General features: G+C 41.5%; 1 protein-coding gene across 3 annotated transcripts in view; it reads left to right on the forward strand.

Annotated features, from left to right (window-relative positions):
* The window catches only part of LOC134356709 (E3 ubiquitin-protein ligase RNF123), a 435173-nt gene that overhangs the window by 133193 nt on the left and 282152 nt on the right, over positions 1-19828 (forward strand). For all 3 annotated transcript variants that reach the window (XM_063067762.1, XM_063067763.1, XM_063067761.1), the window contains 3 exons: positions 113-184; positions 11723-11843; positions 13789-13890. In XM_063067762.1, the coding sequence (XP_062923832.1) occupies positions 113-184; positions 11723-11843; positions 13789-13890 (295 nt within the window). The remainder of the gene's footprint in view (positions 1-112; positions 185-11722; positions 11844-13788; positions 13891-19828) is intronic.

Consider the following 19828-nt stretch of genomic DNA (forward strand, 5'->3'; position numbering starts at 1 on the left):
CCCATCATGGAATCTGATGTTCCATCTAATTGGAAGATGAGACTATAACCAAATGTTCAAGTGATAAATGACAAATTCAACCCTCAAACATGTTTAACTTTTTTCATTTCAGGGGGAAGCATCCAGATACATTTTCCTGAATAAATTCAGAAAATTTTTACAGGAGAATGCCAGCAATCGAGGAGTGAGTACTTATTAGCACCTTGTTGTTTGTCCGAGATTTCTAACCAAATCTGTATATGGTATTCTGTGATATTTTAGTGTTACTTCTGTATTCCATTAAAGATCCATATTTCCTGTTTCTAATTTAAATCATGATCTTCCACAGCATCTATAATATTTATCACTTTCTTTGAGTCCACTGGCCATCTGTTTTTGTTACTAAGCTCCTTGTTTGGTGTCTCAGATTGGATGAGCAGAAATTTCCACCATCTGGAAGACAAAGGGAAATGCAAGTCCTATTTCTAGCCACTATATTACTGCATTGTTATCCTAAGCTAACATTTGGGTCTGAACCAGGCCACTCACAGTCTTGGTTCCCCATGTAACACTGAGCTGAGTTCTGACCGTATATTCTCTTTATCATTCTCCATTCATCTCCACAATACTGACCAAGTCTAATGTTGTTCCTTTCTGAGTTCGTCTTAGAATCACATTCTATTTGGCATGGGGTCAGTAAGATCAAGGAGCTGAATCCATGGTTCAAAGACTGTGCCTAGGTTTCAATTCATAGGGTGCTGATGACAGTATCAGGGAAAGAGGAAAATTCACGGTTGTTTATCTGAAGCCATACAGCATTTGATACAATGTAAGTGGATTAATTGTGTGTGTAGAACTGAATGTATATGAGCCATTATTAGCCAAGGTGGTAAATAATCAAATTGGGAAATAAATATTCCATGACTGTTAGCTTTCACGCATGTTATAAAAATAAAAAGAGGGAATATAGTCTTGATAGGGTATTGATAATGACAAATGGAATAAACCCAGTTATGAAAGAAGATCTTTGCCTGGAAAATCAGAAAATAGAGTTATTTTTGGGTGGAGTTGAGAACTATAATGAGCATTGGTGAAATATAACATTAGATTAAAGGAAACTGGTTAAAATGAACAATAAGCCTGCGGATAGAAAAGAATTCCAGAATTCACCAAAGGACCATGGCTTTGATAAGAAATGGGAAAGCAGAGTATCTGATGAGAAGAGTTAGAGGGCATGCATTTAAAGCAAGAGGAGGAGAGTTCAAAGGTGTGGTGAGTGCCCAAAATGAACTGCAAGAGACAGATAGGAAACCCAAAGCATTGACACTTTCTCTTTAAATTCTTCTGCTTCTCTTTCTTGCCCTTTCAAACAATTTTTATGATCTTTCATCTACCTCTGAAACCAAGGTTCTGCTATCCTGTCTTAATGTTTCTCAGTGTTGATCACCTTTAATACATCTACAGCAAAGTCAGAGAGTTCTAACGTAATACAGCACAGAAGCAGGCTCTTTGGCTTAACTCATTCAAGCTGATCAAGCTGTCCACCTAAGCAAGTCACATTCGCCCATTTTCCACTAAACTTATATGTATGTATATATCCAAATGTCTTGTGTCTTGCGACCAGTTTTTTGTCCTGAAAGTATTAAATAAATTCCAAGTTTCAGCAGCACAATGGCATAGCTGGTAGAGTCCCTGCCTCGCGGCACCAGAGACTCGGGTTCAATCCTGTCCTGGGATGCTGCCTACATGGAACCTGTACATTCTCCTCGTGACTGATTTAGTTTCCTCCAGATGCTTTGATTTTGCTCTCAATCTCAAAAGTGTGTGCTTGGTAGGTTAGTTGGGCTCTGTAAAGTTCTAGTGTGTGGTAGAATCATGGGGGTGTTCAAGTCAAGTCAAGTTTATTGTCATTTAACTATATGCATGTATATGACGTATATAACCATATAGTGTATATAGAAATGAGGCAACGTTTCTTTGAACCAGGTTGTATAGCATAGTAGTACACATAACACACGATAACTTACGAAGGTAAAGACAAAATCTACAGATGAATCACACATAATTAACAAACTAAAGTGCATTAATATTAAATATTGTAAGGCATGGAACAGATTAACCAGTGACACTTTGAATATGATGTGGCAGGGAGCTCAGAGGCCCAGTGGCCTGGAGGAAGAAACTATTTATCATCCGGACCATTCTTGTTTTTTATGATTCGTACTCTCCTGTCTGATGGTAGAAAGTCAAAGAGGATGCTGTTTGGATGGCTGGGATCCTTAATGATAATAATGGCCCTGCATACACAGTGTTCCTGATACATGTCCCTGATGAATGGTAGAGTGACCCTATGATCCTCTCAGTTGTTCTCACAATCCTTCGTAGGCACTTCTCATCCGATGCTCGACCAGATAGAGATGGAACTTGTCAGGATGCTCTCAATGGTGTTCCTGTAAAATGCAGTTAAGATTGGGTGGGGGGTGTGGGGGAAACCTTGTTTGCCTCAGTCTTCTTGGAAAGTGGAGGTGCTGCTGCTGTGCCTTCTTGCTCAAGGAGGTGATATTAAGGGATCAGGTGAGATATCTGTAAAGTGAACTCCCAGGAACTTGGCACACTTAACTCTCTCTACGGAGGAGCCAAGTATTCACAGAGGAGGATGGTTGGTCTGCAACTTCCAGATCTTCTTTGTCTTCTCCACGTTCAGGCTTAGGTTGTTGTTCTCACACCAGTCCACCAGACGCTCCACTTCTTCTCTATATTCTGTCTCATCATAATACTTGATAAGGCCAACCACTGTTGCGTCATCCACAAACTCGATGACACAGTTTGACCTGGATCCTGTAACACAGTCATGCGTCAGCGGTGTAGACAGCAGTGGGCAGAGCACACAGTCTTGGGGAGTGCCAGTGTTCAGTGTAATGGGACGAGAGATGTTGCTGCCCACACTGTTAAGAAGTTGCTGAGTATGTTGGGAGAATGAAAAATAGGGTTATAGTAGGATCAATGGAGATAGGGATTGTTGGAATGCACATAATGGGCTGAAGAGCTGGTTTCTCCGGTTTATCTCTCTATGACTCTACTACCTTAGGTATTGCTGGGAATGAGTAGATACTTGTTATAAATCGGTTTAATTGTGCATGGAAAATGGATTGAGTTCCGGCTCCAGAAATTGGGCATGAATCATCTGGGTACTGTTGTTGGCAGTGTGAAGAAGCTGCTAAATATTGGATTTCTTACCTACCTGTTCTGCAGCATCACCAGAGCTTCTAGACTGAGAGCTCTGGTGTGGTGTTGGCATTAGCTTTCCTACATCGACACTCAGACATTCAATTCCCAGAGTAGGGGACAGACTGAGTAGGATGAAGTGAGAGAATATACTGAAAGAGGGTAGCGTGAATAAGAGGTCAGAGTTTGAGACCTGGCTGGGAAGTGAATGGATAGGTCAAAATATTGCAGGACACTTGATTGAATAAAGCTCCTGCTGGTGGTGGTTGGGGGGGCGGGGGCGCGGCAGGGGAGTGTAGTGGTAGTATGATGCAATATTCTTAAAGTTATGGGGTTGGAGAGGATGAAAGTTTGCAATTTACAGAATCTCCCCAGGTTTTGAATGACCTGAGATAGGGAAATCCAACTTCATAAATTCTCCCAAACATTTTTTAAAGCATTTTCAAGCTACTAATAACAAGAAATATTAAAAAGTTTCATAGTGTTCATTACTGACTGGATATAGTATACACTCCATTAGTTTTCTCATGCATAGTGTTTATAATGAAAAGAAAGAGTTACGGCAATTATATGATATGGTAGTCATAAAAAAACAGGTTTCCAATATAGATAAATCGGTAAGGACTGTTCTCAGTTAAGAACTCTCACATGAACCAGGAACTCTCTGTATTTGCATTCAGAGGAGATTTGGGGGAGTTGGAAGATGGAAGTTAATGAGTTGATGACTGAAAACTGGAGTTTTAGGGTGAAGGCAGAATCTGAATTTATAAGACCATTGGTAGGCTGGTGAGTGTGTGGTAATGGTTGAGGTTCAAGGAAGAGGAGAATGTTGGGAATGAAGATACCTGGATAGAAGGAAACCAGACGCAGAAGTAATGTAGCGGTCATTTCCATGGAGAACCGCACTTAGAAACTCAGAATTATGAAGAGTGGAGGAAAGGAAGATTAGGTTGTTGGGTGTCTCTTTTCAGTTTAGAAGCATGGGGGGGGGGGCAGGATCTCATTGAAGCCTGTTGAATATTTAAAGACTTAGGTAGAATGGATGAGCCTATTCTCACTGGAGTATGGAAGAGTAGGGAGTGACCTTCAAGGGGCTATTAGTTGCAAATGTGGAATGAAAGAAGAAGATTATTGAGATTAGTATAGACAGGGAAAAGTATGCATCTTAAAGGAGGTAATAACAGAGAAGCTTTATACTTTATACTTTGTGTATTGTCGCTAAACAATTGATACTAGAATGTACAATCATCATAGGGATATCTGATTCTGTGCTTCCTGCTCCCTGGATTACAAATCGATAGTAAATATTAAAAATTGAAATTATAAATCATAAATAGAAAATAGAAAAATGGAAAGTAAGGTAGTGCAAAAAAACCGAGATGCAGGTCCGGGTATTTGGAGGGTACGGCCCAGATCTGGGTCAGGATCCGTTTAGCAGTCTTATCACAGTTGGAAAGAAGCTGTTCCCAAATCTGGCTGTACGAGTCTTCAAGCTCCTGATCCTTCTCCCGGAGGGAAGAGGGACGAAAAGTGTGTTGGCTGGGTGGGTTGTGTCCTTGATTATCTTGGCAGCACTGCTCCAACAGCGTGCGGTGTAAAGTGAGTCCAAGGACAGAAAATTGGTTTGTGTGATGTGCTTCGCCATGTTCACGATCTTAGAAACATAGAAACATAGAAAATAGGTGCAGGAGTAGGCCATTCGGCCCTTCGATCCTGCACCGCCATTCAGTATGATTATGGCTGATCATCCAACTCAGAACCCTGTACCAGCCTTCCCCCCATACCCCCGATCCCTTTAGCCACAAGGGCCAGATCTTCTGCAGCTTCTTCCGGTCTTGGACAGGACAACTTCCATACCAGGTTGTGATGCACCCTAGAAGAATGCTTTCTACAGTGCATCTGTAAAAATTAGTGAGGGTTTTAAGGGACAGGCCAAATTTCTTTAGTTTTCTCAGGAAGCAAAGGCCTTCTTGGCAGTGGACTCTGCTTGGTTGGACCAAGTCAGGTCATTTGTGATATTGACCCCGAGGAACTTAAAGCTTTTGACCTGTTCCACTTGCGCACGACAGATGTAAATTGGGCCATGTAGTCTGCTACTCCTTCGAAGTCAACAACCAATTCCTTCGTCTTGCTGACGTTGAGGGATAGGTTATTGTCTTCGCACCATGCCAGCAGGTTCTTAATTTCCTGTCTGTACTCAAACTCATCATTACCCGAGATACGGCCTACAATTGTTGTGTCATCAGCAAACTTATAGTCATAGTCATACTTTGTTGATCCCAGGGGAAATTGGTTTCTGTTACAGTTGTACCATAAATAATAGTAATAAAAATTATGCCAGTAAATTATGAAATAAGTCCAGGACCAGCCTATTGGCTCAGGGTGTCTGACCCTCCAAGGGAGGAGTTGTAAAGTTTGATGGCCACAGGCAGGAATGACTTCCTATGATGCTCTGTGTTGCATCTCGGTGGAATGAGTCTCTGCCTGAATGTACTTCTGTGCCCACCCAGTACATTATGCAGTGGATGGGAGACATTGTCCAACATGGCATGCAACTTGGACAGCATCCTCTTTTCAGACACCACTGTGAGATAGTCCAGTTCCATCCCCACAACATCACTGGCCTTACGAATGAATTTGTTGATTCTGTGGTGTCTGCTACCCTCAGCCTGCTGCCCCAGCACACAACAGCAAACGTGATAGCACTGGCCACCACAGACTCGTAGAACATCCTCAGTATCGTCCGGCAGATGTTAAAGGACCTCAGTCTCCTCAGGAAATGGAGACGGCTCTGACCCTTCTTGTAGACAGCCTCAGTGTTCTTTGACCTTCCAGTTTATTGTCAATTTGTATCCCCAGGTATTTGTAATCCTCCACCATTTCCACACTGACCCCCGGATGGAAACAGGGGTCACCGGTACCTTAGCTCTCCTCAGGTCTACCACCAGCTCCTTAGTCTTTTTCACATTAAGCTGCAGGTAATTCTGCTCACACCATGTGACAAAGTTTCCTACTGTAGCCCTGTACTCAACCTCATCTCCCTTGCTGATGCATCCAACTATGGCAGAGTCATCTGAAAACTTCTGAAGATGACAAGATATTGCTGCCAAGAAGGCCCACCAGGTCCTTTACTTCCTGAGAGAACTAAAGAAATTTGGCCTGTCGCTTAAAACCCTCACTAATTTTTACAGATGCACCGTAGAAAGCATTCTTCTAGGTGCATCACAGCCTGGTATGGAAGTTGTCAATATGTATTGAGTTTGGTGGAAACTTGGCTACACAATCATGGGTGTACAGTGAGTACAGCAGGGGGCTGAGTATACAGCCTTGTTGGGCACCGGTGCTCAGAGTGATTGTAGAGGAGAGCTTGTCCCCTATTTTTACAGCCTGGGTCCTGTCTGTGAGGAAGTTGAAGATCCAGCTGCAGATCTGAGTGCTAAGGCCCAGGTTCCGGAGCTTAGGAATCAGTTTATTTGGAATGATGGTATTAAAGGCAGAGCTGTAGTCAATGAAAAAGAGCCTTACGTATGGGTCTTTATTCTCATGGTACTTTCTTCAGTGCAAACTGAGGGATTATGACTGCATTTTCAAGGTGAACATCAGTGGGTTATAATAACTGGTGGCTTAAATAAGGAAATTGTGGTATCAGACAGTTCCTACCGGTTGGTTGTAAATTATTTATCTAGTTTTGTATTGCACTTTGATATGCAAGGAATCCAAGTTACCAGCAGTTACTTTTGGAAAGAAGTTTCACCTCTTCTGGTCCCCAATCACTCAACTGTCAAGGTTTCTGCCAACATCCTCCTTCACCTCCCACTTCCATTACCTTGGCTGGACCTTTACTCTTTTGTCTAATCCTTCACCACCCAGCTGGTCTTCCATCTGATTGAGTTTATTCACAGTAAATACAATCCAAGAAATGCTATAGAATCGATGAAAGGTTGCCCCAACAGGACGGACAAGCAATCAATGTGCCAAAGCAAAAAAACTATCCAAATACAAAATGAGTAAATAAATAAATATGAAATAACTTCGAGAAAGTGAGTTGCAGAGTCCTTGAAAGTGAGTCAATAGACAATAGACAATAAGTGCAGGAGTAGGCCATTCAGCCCTTTGAGCCAGCACCACCATTCACTGTGATCATGGCTGATCATCCACAATCAGTACCCTTTTCCTGTCTTCTCCCCATATCCCTTCACTCTGCTATCTTTAAGAGCTCTATCTAACTCTTGCTTGAAAGAATCCAGAGAATTGGCCTCCACTGCCTTCTGAGGCAGAGCATTCCACAGAACCACAACCCTCTGTGTGAAAAAGTTTTTCCTCAACTCCGTTCTGAATTGTCTACCCCTCATTCTTAAACTGTGGCCTCTGGTTCTGGACTCCCCCAACATCGGGAACATGTTTCCTGCCTCTAGTGTGTCCAATCCCTTAATAACCTTATATGTTTCAATCAGATCCCCTCTCATCCTTCCAAATTCCAGTGTATACAACCCCAGTTGTTCCAATCTTTCAACATATGACAGTCCCGCCATCCTGGGAATTAACTTCGTGAACCTGCGCTGCACTCCCTCCATAGCTAGAATGTCCTTCCTCAAATTTGGAGACCAAAACTGTACACTAGTGGTCACCAACCTTTTTAAGCCCAAGATCCCTACCTCGACCTTAGTGAAAGGCAAGATCTAGCTACTGAATCGTTTAGAGAAAACACAGCTCAGATTGTACTTCCAATTTGAGGCCTTTTGTTTGGGCTAAATGTATTTGAATTATACAAAATACTTCTGTCAAACTTGCAAATTAGTTTAAACAAGAAAACACTGTAACTAGCATATCAAACAGGCCATAGCTGTCTTTCTTTAAGAATATTACAATACTTCACACCTTTAATTCTAAGTTTCATTATTTACTTTTATATCAACACGAAAAATAAATGAATAAAAATTGACTTTTGCACTCAGTGTGTTGACTGGGGCTGAATACTTTCTGCTAGTTCCCTGAAATTTGGCTCATAACTACAGACAGCCAGTCTGAGACAGTCTGTGAGGTGTCTGTCAGTAAGAGACCTCCTGTACTTAGATTTAATAATTTTCATCTGTGAAAATGCAATTTCACATAGATAAGTTGACCCGAAGTAGGCACTGATTTTTAGTGCACATGCGGTGAGATAAGGAAACTTCACCCTGCTGACAAAATCCCAAAAGTCACTGTCCTTTGATCTTGTTTTAAACTTGATGTCATTTTGCAAATCAATTATTTCCATTTCAGAATCACTTGGCACACTAAATACTTGCTGGAGTTTGGCTGCTATCAGTTCTATATCGGTTTGAAATAAATGTAGCAATATCTTTCATGACGTTTAACTCCCCAAAACGCCGATCGATCTCTATTGCCAATTTGTTTAGGTGAGCACAGTACTGCTCAGGGCGAAAAGCATATTTTTCCGTGATGGCCGGTAACATTTTCTCCAAGTTGGGAAAGTGTGTCAGCCTCCCGTTCTTTAAATTTGAAATCCAAACACCGAGCTTGGCCTTAAACGCATTTACTGCGCTTATCATGTGGGTTAGGTGTCAGTCTTTTCCCATGAGCTCGTTGTTAAGTGCGTTTAATTTAGCCGTTATGTCTGTCAGAAACGCTAAATCCAGTAGCCACGCACCATTTGACAGCTCCTCGTGCTCCTCGTTTCTTGTTGAAAGAAAAGTCTTTATCTCAGGCAGCAAGTCAAGAAATCGTTGCAGCACTTTGCCGCTACTCCACCACCGAACATCAGCATGAAGAATTATGTCTCCGTAAGAGGCATCAAGCTCATCCGATAACGCCTTGAATAAGCGGTGCTGAAGCGCTTTTGTTCGAATCAAGTTTATCAGTTTGACCACCAGTGTCATTACGTTAGAAAAGTCCACGACCTTCCCAGCCAAGGCCTGCTGATGAATCACACAGTGAATATCCAGGAAGCTGGGAAAATCAGGGTCATTACGGCACAGTGCTATAGAACCAATGTGCACACCGTGCATTGCTGGAGCCCCATCAGTTTGTGAATGGGGATGTCATTTTCACGGATATATTTTTTAAACTCATTGTAAATATCCTCACCTCCTTTAATTACAAAAGAGTGAGGAAGTCCTCCTTTGTTGTAAAATCCTGGAAGGCCATTCTGACAAATACAGCAAGCTGAGCTGTTTGCATTACATCCAGGGATTCATTGAACTACAGTGAAAAATATTCACAGAGTGACAAGTCCTTTAACACTTGTCGATCCACATCCTCTGACAGTGATCCTACCCTCCTTGTTACTGTTGCAGGGCCAAGCGGTATATTATGTATTGCGGTTGTGATGTCGCTTTTGTTTTTAAAGCCATTAAAAACAGTCTCTGCAGTAATGACCATTGCTTCCTTGAATAAATGGCCATCTGTAAAAGGCTTCTTGTGTTTAGCCAAAAGGTGACTTACAGGAAATGATGCTTCAATAGCAGCCTTATTTTGAGCAGCATGTTTTGTGAAAAACGATTGCTGGGCCTTCAACCCCGATTTCAGCTCCTCAACTTTCCTGGCACGAATTGCGCTCTTTGCAGGGTAGGTGTCTTTAAATTTCTGGTGGTTGGTGTTGTGGTGCCGCTCCAGATTCCCTCTTTTGGACAGTGCTTGTGTTTGGTGGCACAACATACATACACACTTGTCTTTCACCAAGGTAAATATAAATTCCTCTTCCCATTCTGGATGGAAGTTGTACATTCTCGCCTTCTTTCGTGGCGCCTCCGCCATGCTAGCTACCTTGCAGGATATCACGAGTGAGTGCCGTATATTGATGTTTGTGACGGTCTGTACTCTTATCTAACCTAATTGGTCACTTCGATGCAGCACAGGCTGTGCTGAAAACGCGGTGCATGGTGGGGAAGCTACACACATGCGCACTGGGCAGAAAGAACGGAACTAAAACCCCGCAACCCGGAAACAATCTCTTTTTACAAATTAGTTTTCAATAGTGAAAATATTGCTATATTACCATTATCCTAAGTTGTATTACTTACTTTTTATAATGCTCACATTACAACAGTATTTGTGTATTTCTTTTTTTCTCGGGATCGACTGGGAAAGTCTCAAAGATCGACCGGTTGATCACGATTGACGGGTTGGCAACCCCTACTGTACACAATACTCCAGGTGTGGTCTCACCATGGCCCTGTACAACTGCAGAAGGACCTCTTTGCTCCTATACTCAACTCCCCTTGTTATGAAGGCCAACATGCCATTAGCTTTCTTCACTGCCTGCTGTACCTGCATGCTTACTTTCAGTGACTGATGAACAAGGACACCCAGATCTTGTTGTACTTCCCCTTTTCCTAACGACACCATTCAGATAGTAATCTGCCTTCCTGTTCTTGCCACCAAAGTGGATAACCTCACATTTATCCACATTAAATCGTATCTGCCCACTCACCTAACCTGTCCAAGTCACCCTGCATTCTCATAACATCCTCCTCACATTTCACACTGCCACCCAGCTTTGTGTCATCTGCAAATTTGCTAATGTTACTTTTAATCTTTTCATCTAAATCATTAATGTATATTGTAAATAGTCACTGCCTGCCATTCTGAAAAGGACCCATTAATCCTACTCTTTGTTTCCTCTTTACTCTTTTACTCTTTGTCCATAGGTTGTGGGAGCAATATGATGATGGGCCAGGTGAAGTTGAGTGAAGTTATCCCTTCTAGTTCAAGAGCCTGATGGTTGTGGGTAATAACTGTTTCTGAACCCAGTGGTGTGGGTCCTGAGGGTCCTGTATCACCTTCCTGATGGCAGCAGCGAGAAGAGAGCATGATCTGAATGGTGGCAGTCCTTGATGATGGATGCTGCTTTTTCCTGCAACAGCTCTCCATTTTGAAGTCCTCAACGGTGAGGAGGGCTTTACCCATGATGGATGGAACTACAAAGTGCCCAGGACATCTTCAAGGAGCGGTGTCTCAGAAAGGCAGTGTCCATTATTAAGGACCCCCAGCACCCAGGGCATGCTCTTTTCTCACTGTTACCATCAGGTAGGAGGTATAGAAGCCTGAAGACACACACTCAGCGATTCAGGAACAGCTTCTTCCCCTCTGCCATCCGATTCCAAAGTGGACATTGAACCTGTCCACTACCTCACTTTTAAAATATAATTTCTGTTTTTGCACGATTTTTAATCTACTCAACATATACTGTAATTGATTTACTTATTTATTATTATTATTTTTTCTTCTTCTTTATATTCGGTATTGCATTGAACTGCTGCTGCTAAGTTTACGAATTTCTGACACATGCCAGTGATAATAAGTCTGATTCTGAATGTTACTGTCTGTCTCCAAGCCCTACTCTGCCCAACTTTGGTCTCAATCTTGAACGGCTTGCTGAATCTCTGTTTGTGATCCAATGTTTTGAAGAAAATGTAGCAACGTTTTCACTTCAGGAGGTCGTCTTGATTTCATTTTGCTAGCTATCATTTGTTGCTCAAATGTATTAACAGTCAGAAACACTTCTCTGTCTTTACAGAATCCAACAATTCTTTGCCCTCCTGAATATATGGTTTGTTTCTTGCACCGACTAATTGCTGCTTTGCGAAGTTACTGGGATGAGTACAGATTGAGAAATTCATCAGCGATCCCCAGTGAAGGTATAGACCAGTGTTTAATCGTGTGTGCAGGCGGGTCAGTAACTGACTTACATGTGGACCCGCAACTGAAATTGATCCCAAAATATAAATTTCCTCCTAAAACCTGTTAAATGTCTCTTCTGTGATATAAGAATAATGAAAGGGACCAGAAAAGGTTCACGAGAATGTTCCCAGAAATATAAGGGTTAACGTAAGGGGGAGCATTTGATGGCTATGGGCCTGTATTTGCTAGAGTTTAGAAGAATGAGGGAGGATCTCATTGAAACCTACCTAATATTGAAAGGTCTAGATAGAGTGGATGTGGAGAGGATGTTTCTTATAGTTGGAGAGGATAGGACCAGAGGGCACAGCTTCAGAATAGAAGGACATCTCTTTAGCCATAAAGTGGTGCAACTGTGGAATTCATTGCCTCAGACAGCTATGGAGGGCAAGTCATTAGGTATATTTAAACTGAGGTTGATAGGTTTATGATTAGTAAGGATGTCAAAGGTGACGGAGATAGAGGGATAATAAATCAGCCACAATGGAATGGAAGAGCAGACTCAATGGGTTGAATGACCCAGTTCTACTCCTATGTCTTCTGGCTGTGTGATTGATCTAGATGAACCTATTCTCACTGAGTGTGAAAGAGTGGGGAGTGACTATACAGGGGCATAAGGTTTTGAACCTGTTCACCATTTGGCTGCTAGGAATATATTTCTTGTGGGGAGTGTCTAATTTTAGAGTATACTCTCAGAATGAGGGTTGTCATTTAACACTGTTGTGAATTTTTGGAATTGTCCAGCCTGGAGTTCTGTGGCTGCAGAGTAACTATTTGTATTCAAGAATATGATGGATTATTGGATTTTAAGGGAATTAAGTGCGGTGGGAACTGGATGGGAATGTAAAGCTGAAATCAAAGTTCAAGCCAGCCATGACTTCATTGAGTGGTGTCCTGAATCATTGACTACACGTGTTAAATGAGTAGTGTCCCATGGACTGGGATGTATGCAGGCTAAATGACAATCCACTAAACACGGGAGTATGATGACTAGTGACCCCTTGAGTGATGGGTCTGTGATAAACAGAGACTATTTAACTGTGTAGTGTGTTGAATTATCATTTGGTATGTGATTGATTGTGAGTGTGTGCTGAGTGGTGACCCATTGATTGAGGGTGTGTTCTAATCACTGGCCTGTTGACTATGGGTGCACAAACAAATATTCTTGATCCTTTGTTTGATACATAGAAAATTTTTATTATAAATAGATTGAAAAACCAACTCTATGTGAGAATTAGGCAGATAGCTGAGCTAGTTGGAGTTGTTTGATGCTCTTTTGTCTTGCAGAGGTGGGATGTTTGATAGGAGTGGAAAGCAGTTTCATTTTCTTGAACGCTTTTTAATTGCTTTATTGAGTTGTGGGTTAAGCAGTTTAAACTCCTTGGAGACCATGAGTACAAGGTTTCAACACTAGAATGAGGTTGGGAAATTTCTTGTTTGTAGATTGCAAGTGAGACACTTGTCAACTGCTTGTTTAGTGTCCTTGAAAAGATAGCTGAGGTAGCTTTAATGCCACTTACATTGGAAGCTTTGAAATAAACCACTGGACTGTATACGCTCTTAATTGAAGTAAAAAGTCACCACCACAAAACCAGAAGATGGCTGTTTCCTTGTGTGATGGTATCCCATTAACCGTAAGTGTGTACGTGTTGTGACCCCTTTTCCATGATTGGTGATCCATTGACAGAGTGTGTTCAGCTGAGATCTACTGACTGTGTGTTTGTGTGTCTGGAGTGGTGATCTGTTAACAGGGTGTGTATGGAGCAATGATTCATTGACTGGGGGTGTGTGTGTGTTCACATATAGTGATGATCCTTTGACTGTGTCTGCATGTGGAGTGGCATTCCATTGTTCCAAGGTGAACCATTATCCATGTTCTTGGTTACTCTGTTTTTGTGCTTGCAGATGCATACGTCCCCCCTCAGCTCTTCTTCAATGGGAAGGTGGATTACTTTGACCAACAGAGACTTGGTGGTCTTCTTTCTCATTTAAAGAAAACTCTAAAAGGTGAGGCAATAGCCTGCATCCTTCCTGGCATTCAGTTACCAGTGCTAATGTATACTTTATCAGAAATGCAACTCATAATGGTTTTAAAAAAAATCATGTCTGCTCGGTGCAGTATGATATCTCTTATATATTATACATGGGACATCTATCCAGATTCCAATTGTACTTTTGTTGAACAAATAAGTTGATGGGTTGAGTGTACTGAATGTATTTGCATTGCAGCAAGTTAATCCTGTTCTTTACTGAATAAATTCTCAAAGTTCTTTGTTGAAAGAAAAGGTATAGTCCTGTGCACAACAAAATAACCACACACTAGAGTGCAAAACAATCACAAATACCGTTGAATGCAAGCTTGAAAAAGCTCACCAGCAGGTCGCCTTATATCAACATCAAATGAACTGTCCTAAGTTATGAGGGGAATTAAGTGAAGCAAACACTTGCATCCACTACAAGCACACAAAGAAGGGTGAGCTAAAACTGAAGACCAGAGAAGGGATAGGGTTGAGGCAAGTCATCTGGATTTACTTAAATACCTGCAAATTCCTTCTGATCTATAAGCTGAGGCAGTAAAATGCTGCAGTGTGACTGATGGCTTGCAAGAGGGCTGAAAAAAAAACAAGTTCATCAGAGAAATCTGTATTAAATTAACCTTGTACACAGCCAAAAGAGTCCAGTTTGACTGCTTCATCTGTGAAATATGTACCAGGGGAAACTAATAGGTGAGAGGGTGGAGCAGTAGTGCAAGACAATTTGATAGTGTTTCACACACAGTTGAAACATGTGCTGAGCCATCTCTGGATGCACTTGCTTTGAATGGGAACTTGGGGAGTGAGAGGGTGATTTTTCTTGGACATTGTTGAAATTCTGGGGAACAGCTATTTAGAAGTTAAACCATTCCACAATGTGGGGATGCTTATTAGGCTTAGAAATCATTTTTGGATTAAATTATATTATTTTGTGATCAGAAAAATGATTGATTTGGAAATTATTGATTGGCAAGGCAAAATTATTGATAGTCTGATAATATTTGGTGTTTGATATCAAACCACTTTTCCCTCAGAGTGGAAGATGAAATACAGCGTTGGGAAATGTATGATAATGCATTTTGGTAAAAGGAGCAATAGTGTGGACTATTATCTAAATGGGGAGAAGGTTCTCTCTTTTAATCTTTATTAATTTTCAAATTCATAAACATAGCAACAATACTAATACAAAGAGATTGAGATACCATTATTGGTAATTGACATATGCAAATAAAAACTGCAGATAATACAAGTATATTAGGCCTCTCAAATTCTTAATATAATTAAACATGATAAGAAGAAAAATGAAAAAATATCAAGGGGAAAAAAAACCCCAAATTAGCAAAAAAAAACTAAACTAAACTGAACCAAAAACTAAACTAAACAAGGCTGGGCTATTATATTACATTGAATACAATCATTAGTGTCATTAACTTCGCTCCTCTGTCCATGTACAGTGGTATGCAAAAGTTTGGGCACCCCTGGTCAAAATTTCTGTTACTGTGAATAGCTAGTGAGTAAAAGGTGAACTGATTTTCAAAAGGCATAAAGTTAAAGGTGACACATTTCTTGAATATTTTGCAGCCAAAAAGTTCTATTCAAAAGGTTCAAAGGAACATCTAAACAAGCCTGATGCATTTTGGAAACAAGTCCTGTGGACTGATGAAGTTAATACAGAACTTTTTGTCCGCAATGAGCAAAGGTATGTTTGGAGAAAAAAGGGTGCAGAATTTCATGAAAAGAGCACCTCTCCAACTGTTAAGCACAGGGGGTGTATCGATCATGCTTTGGGCTTGTGTTGCAGCCAGTGGCACGGGGAAAATTTACTGGAAGAGGGAAGAATGAATTCAATTAAATACCAGCAAATTCTCGAAGCAAACATCACACCCTCTGTAAAAAAGCCAAAGGTGAAAAGAGGATGGCTTCTACAACAGGATAATGGTCCTCAACACACCTGAAAATCCACAATGGACTACCTCAAGAGGCGCAAGCTGAAGGTTTTGCCATGACCCTCACTGTCCCCTGACCTAAACATCATCGAGAATCTGTGGATAGACCTCAAAAGAGCAGTGCATGCAAGATGGCCCAAGAATCTTACAGAACGAGAAGCCTTTTGCGAGGAAGAATGGGCGAAAATCCCCCAAACAAGAATTGAAAGACTCTTAGCTGGCTCAAGATGGCTGTGGCTCAAAAGAGGGGAGCCATGGAGTCATAAGTAGTTAGCCATCTGGACACAAGCTGGGGTCTGATCAGCCCCGGCTGGGTCACCTGGGGGAGGTTGTATGATGTTGAAAGACCCAAAACACCCGATGATTCCAGGAACATCACTGAAGATGTGTCCAGAATCACCAATAGATGTATGTACACAGCTGGCTACAAAAAGCGTTTACAAGCTGTGATAATTGCCAAAGGGGGTGTTACTAAGTACTGACCATGCAAGGTGCCCAAACTTTTGCTTCGGGCCCTTTTCCTTTTTTGTTATTTTGAAACTGTAAAAGATGGAAATAAAGAAGTTTTCTTGCTTAAAATATTAAAGAAATGTGTCATCTATAACTTTATGCCTTTTGGAAATCAGTTCATCTTTTACTCGCTTAGCTATTCACGGTGACAGAGATTTTGACCAGGGGTGCCCAAACTTTTGTATGCCACTGTATATGGACAGAGGAGCGAAGTTACTGACATTAATGATTGTATTCAATGTAATATAGCCCAGTTTTGTTCAGTTTTGTCTGTTTTAGTCAGGCTGCACATGAACTATTGTCAACAGTTTTGGGCCCCATATCTCAAAGGATGTGTTGTCATTGGAGAGGTCCAGAAGACATTCACAAGGATGATTCTGGGAATGAAGGGGTTAACATATGAGGAACGTTTGGCAGCTTTGGGCCTGTACTTACTGGAATTGAGAAGAATGTGGGAGAATCTCATTGAAACCCGCCAAATGTTGAAAGGACTAGATAGATAGGGTGGATGTGGCAGAGCATTCTACAGATTTACTACTTTCTGTCTGGATGTTTTCTCTGGTGGGGTATCCAGAACTAGAGAGGAGGACACGGCCTCAAAATTGAGGGGCAACCTTTTAGAACAGAGGTAAGGAGGAATTTTTTAGACAGAAAGTAGTAAATCTGTAGAATGCTCTGCCACAGACTGTGGTGGAGGCCAAGTCCATGGGTATATTTAAGGCAGACGTTGATAGCTTCCTGATCGATCAGGGTATCAAAGGATATGGAGAAGGCAGGTGTATGTAATTGAGTGACATCCTGAATCAGCTGTGATAGAATAGTGGAGCAGACTCAATGGGCTCAAGGACCCCTAATTAAGCTTCTATGTCTTATGGTCTTATAGTCTAATCATTGATCTGCTAATTAAAGAACAGTCTTGCTGTTCATCAGTAGATCTGGAAATATCGTGCTATGTTTTGTGTCAGTGCATGCGTTTTGCCTAAATTTCTGGATCAGGGCACGTCAGTGTTGTGTCAGTATTGGTGTACAGTGCACTGCGGCAGTGTGTGAGTATACATTGGAATTGTGCCACTATACACTAACTCTCTCTACCTTTGTCATGCCACTACACTAGTTCTGTGTGATTGTACACTCTGCTCTGTTGTATACTGTTTACACTGATACTGTAGCATATTGTATATCCAGTTGATGTGTTGGTGAGTCAGTGTGAAATAAATGGTGTTAAGTTGGAATACATTCTTACTTTTTCAAGATCTCAGGGTCATCCACATATTTAGTCTGTCATTATGTATAATACCAGGAGTGTTTTAAGGTGCTCCTGTGGTGTGTTTTTGTATGTTAATACACACCAGGATTGTCCTGGTGTTTCTGTAAACATCAGCACTATTTCAATGTGTCATTAATAGCAGCTCTGTTTCAGTGCTCACCAATGTTGTGTCAGTGTCAGTGTGACAGTATACATAGGGCATTTGGAAGCATAGACTGGTGTGTGTATGTCAGCATAAACCAACACTTTGTCAGCACTACGAACAGTGAATTGCCTTTGATCTTCTGATTAATACTAGATGAGAATAGAACAGGTGAGTGCAACTCCGCATAACTGGAGAACAGTTGAAAGGCCTTGAAGAGGATATATTGAACCTTGTCAAAGGCTGCAGGATGATTTTGACAAATCATGTCACAATCATGGTGAATGTCAGTGGTAACTTTGAGAGCTGCTTAGGTACAGTATTATAAGTTATTGCTAGGAATTCAAACAAAGAAATTGGAAATGACTGTTATGGAGGCTCACAAATTTGTGGACCTTGGAGAGAATGGTTAGTTAGAAATGAGTTAGGATGGAAAGGTTAAGGTTGGCAAGTTTGTTTTCTTCGAAGCATTGGAGGCAGGAAGGCAATCTGATAGTTCATAAAATGATGAGAGGCATAGATAGGGTAGATAGTCAGGATCTTTTTCCCAGAAGCGAAAGTCAAATACTAAACAACATTAAATTAAAGTGACAGCGGGAAAGCTTAAACGAGATATGTGGGCAAGTTTGTTTTCAAGAGTGTCAGATGCCTGGTATGGACTGCTAGGTGTAGTGGTGGAAGGAGATATGGTAGTGGCTTTTAAGGTAGACATGAATATACAGGGAATGGAGGGCTATGAATCATGTACAGATGGAAAGATTTAATGTGATTCAGCTTCATGTCTGGTAAAGATATCGTGGTTTGAAGAGCCTGTTCCTCTGCTGCATTGTTCTACGTTCTATGGCTGGAGGGGCAACACTGGGCCTGTCTTTTTTTTTGCTTGCGTTACAGCATGCAATAGAGAAATGTTCTGTGGAATATTGTGTCCAGAAGCTGATTAGAATCTGGAATTCTAAAATGGAACGTATTTAAAAGTTAAATCAAGGCCTTCCTGTGTTTTTTAGCGTTTCTTTCTCTCCTGTACTCCCTTCTCTTTACACATCTGCCAGGCATGTTAGCTGGCATTAACAAGGCTTTGCCAGCTTCTGTCAACGAACAACAGCTTGTGTCACTTGCTCTCCATCACTGATGTCCCCACTGTTCTCCGTATCCCTCCCACTTCTCTACAGCTGAACACATTCCTCTTCTCCAATTTTCATAGTTCTGATGAAATGTTATCTCCATTTCTCTTGACACAGGTATTGTTTCACCTGTTGAGAACATTATTTTTGGTTCAGATTTACAGCATTTACTTCTTTTTGCTTTTTGAATGGTTTAAGATGAGTTTAGGTAGTTGCTTGACAATTAGAACATAGAACATAGAATAGTACAGCACAGTACAGGCCCTTCAGCCCACAATGTTGTGCCCACCCTCAAACCCTGCCTCCCATATAAGCCCCCACCTTAGATTCCTCCATATACCTGTCTAGTAGTCTCTTAAACTTCACTAGTGTATCTGCCTCCATCACTGACTCAGGCAGTGCATTCCACGCACCAGCCACTCTCTGAGTAAAAAACCTTCCTCTAATATCCCCCTTGAACTTCTCACCCCTTACCTTAAAGCCATGTCCTCTTGTATTGAGCAGTGGTGCCCTGGGGAAGAGGCACTGTCTATCCACTCTATCTATTCCTCTTATTATCTTGTATACCTCTATCATGTTTCCTCTCATCCTCCTTCTCTCCAAAGAGTAAAGCCCTAGCTCCCTTAATCTCTGATCATAATGCATACTCTCTAAACCAGGCAGCATCCTGGTAAATCTCCTCTGTACCCTTTCCAATGCTTCCACATCCTTCCTGTAGTGAGGTGACCAGAACTGGACACAGTACTCCAAGTGTGGCCTAACCAGAGTTTTATAGAGCTGCATTACTACATCGCGACTCTTAAACTCTATCCCTCGACTTATGAAAGCTAACACCCCATAAGCTTTCTTAACTACCCTATCCACTGTGAGGCAACTTTCAGGAATCTGTGGACATGTACCCCCAGATCCCTCTGCTCCTCCACACT

This window comes from Mobula hypostoma, chromosome 15, assembly GCF_963921235.1.
Source record: "Mobula hypostoma chromosome 15, sMobHyp1.1, whole genome shotgun sequence".
NCBI classification, from domain to species: domain Eukaryota; kingdom Metazoa; phylum Chordata; class Chondrichthyes; order Myliobatiformes; family Myliobatidae; genus Mobula; species Mobula hypostoma.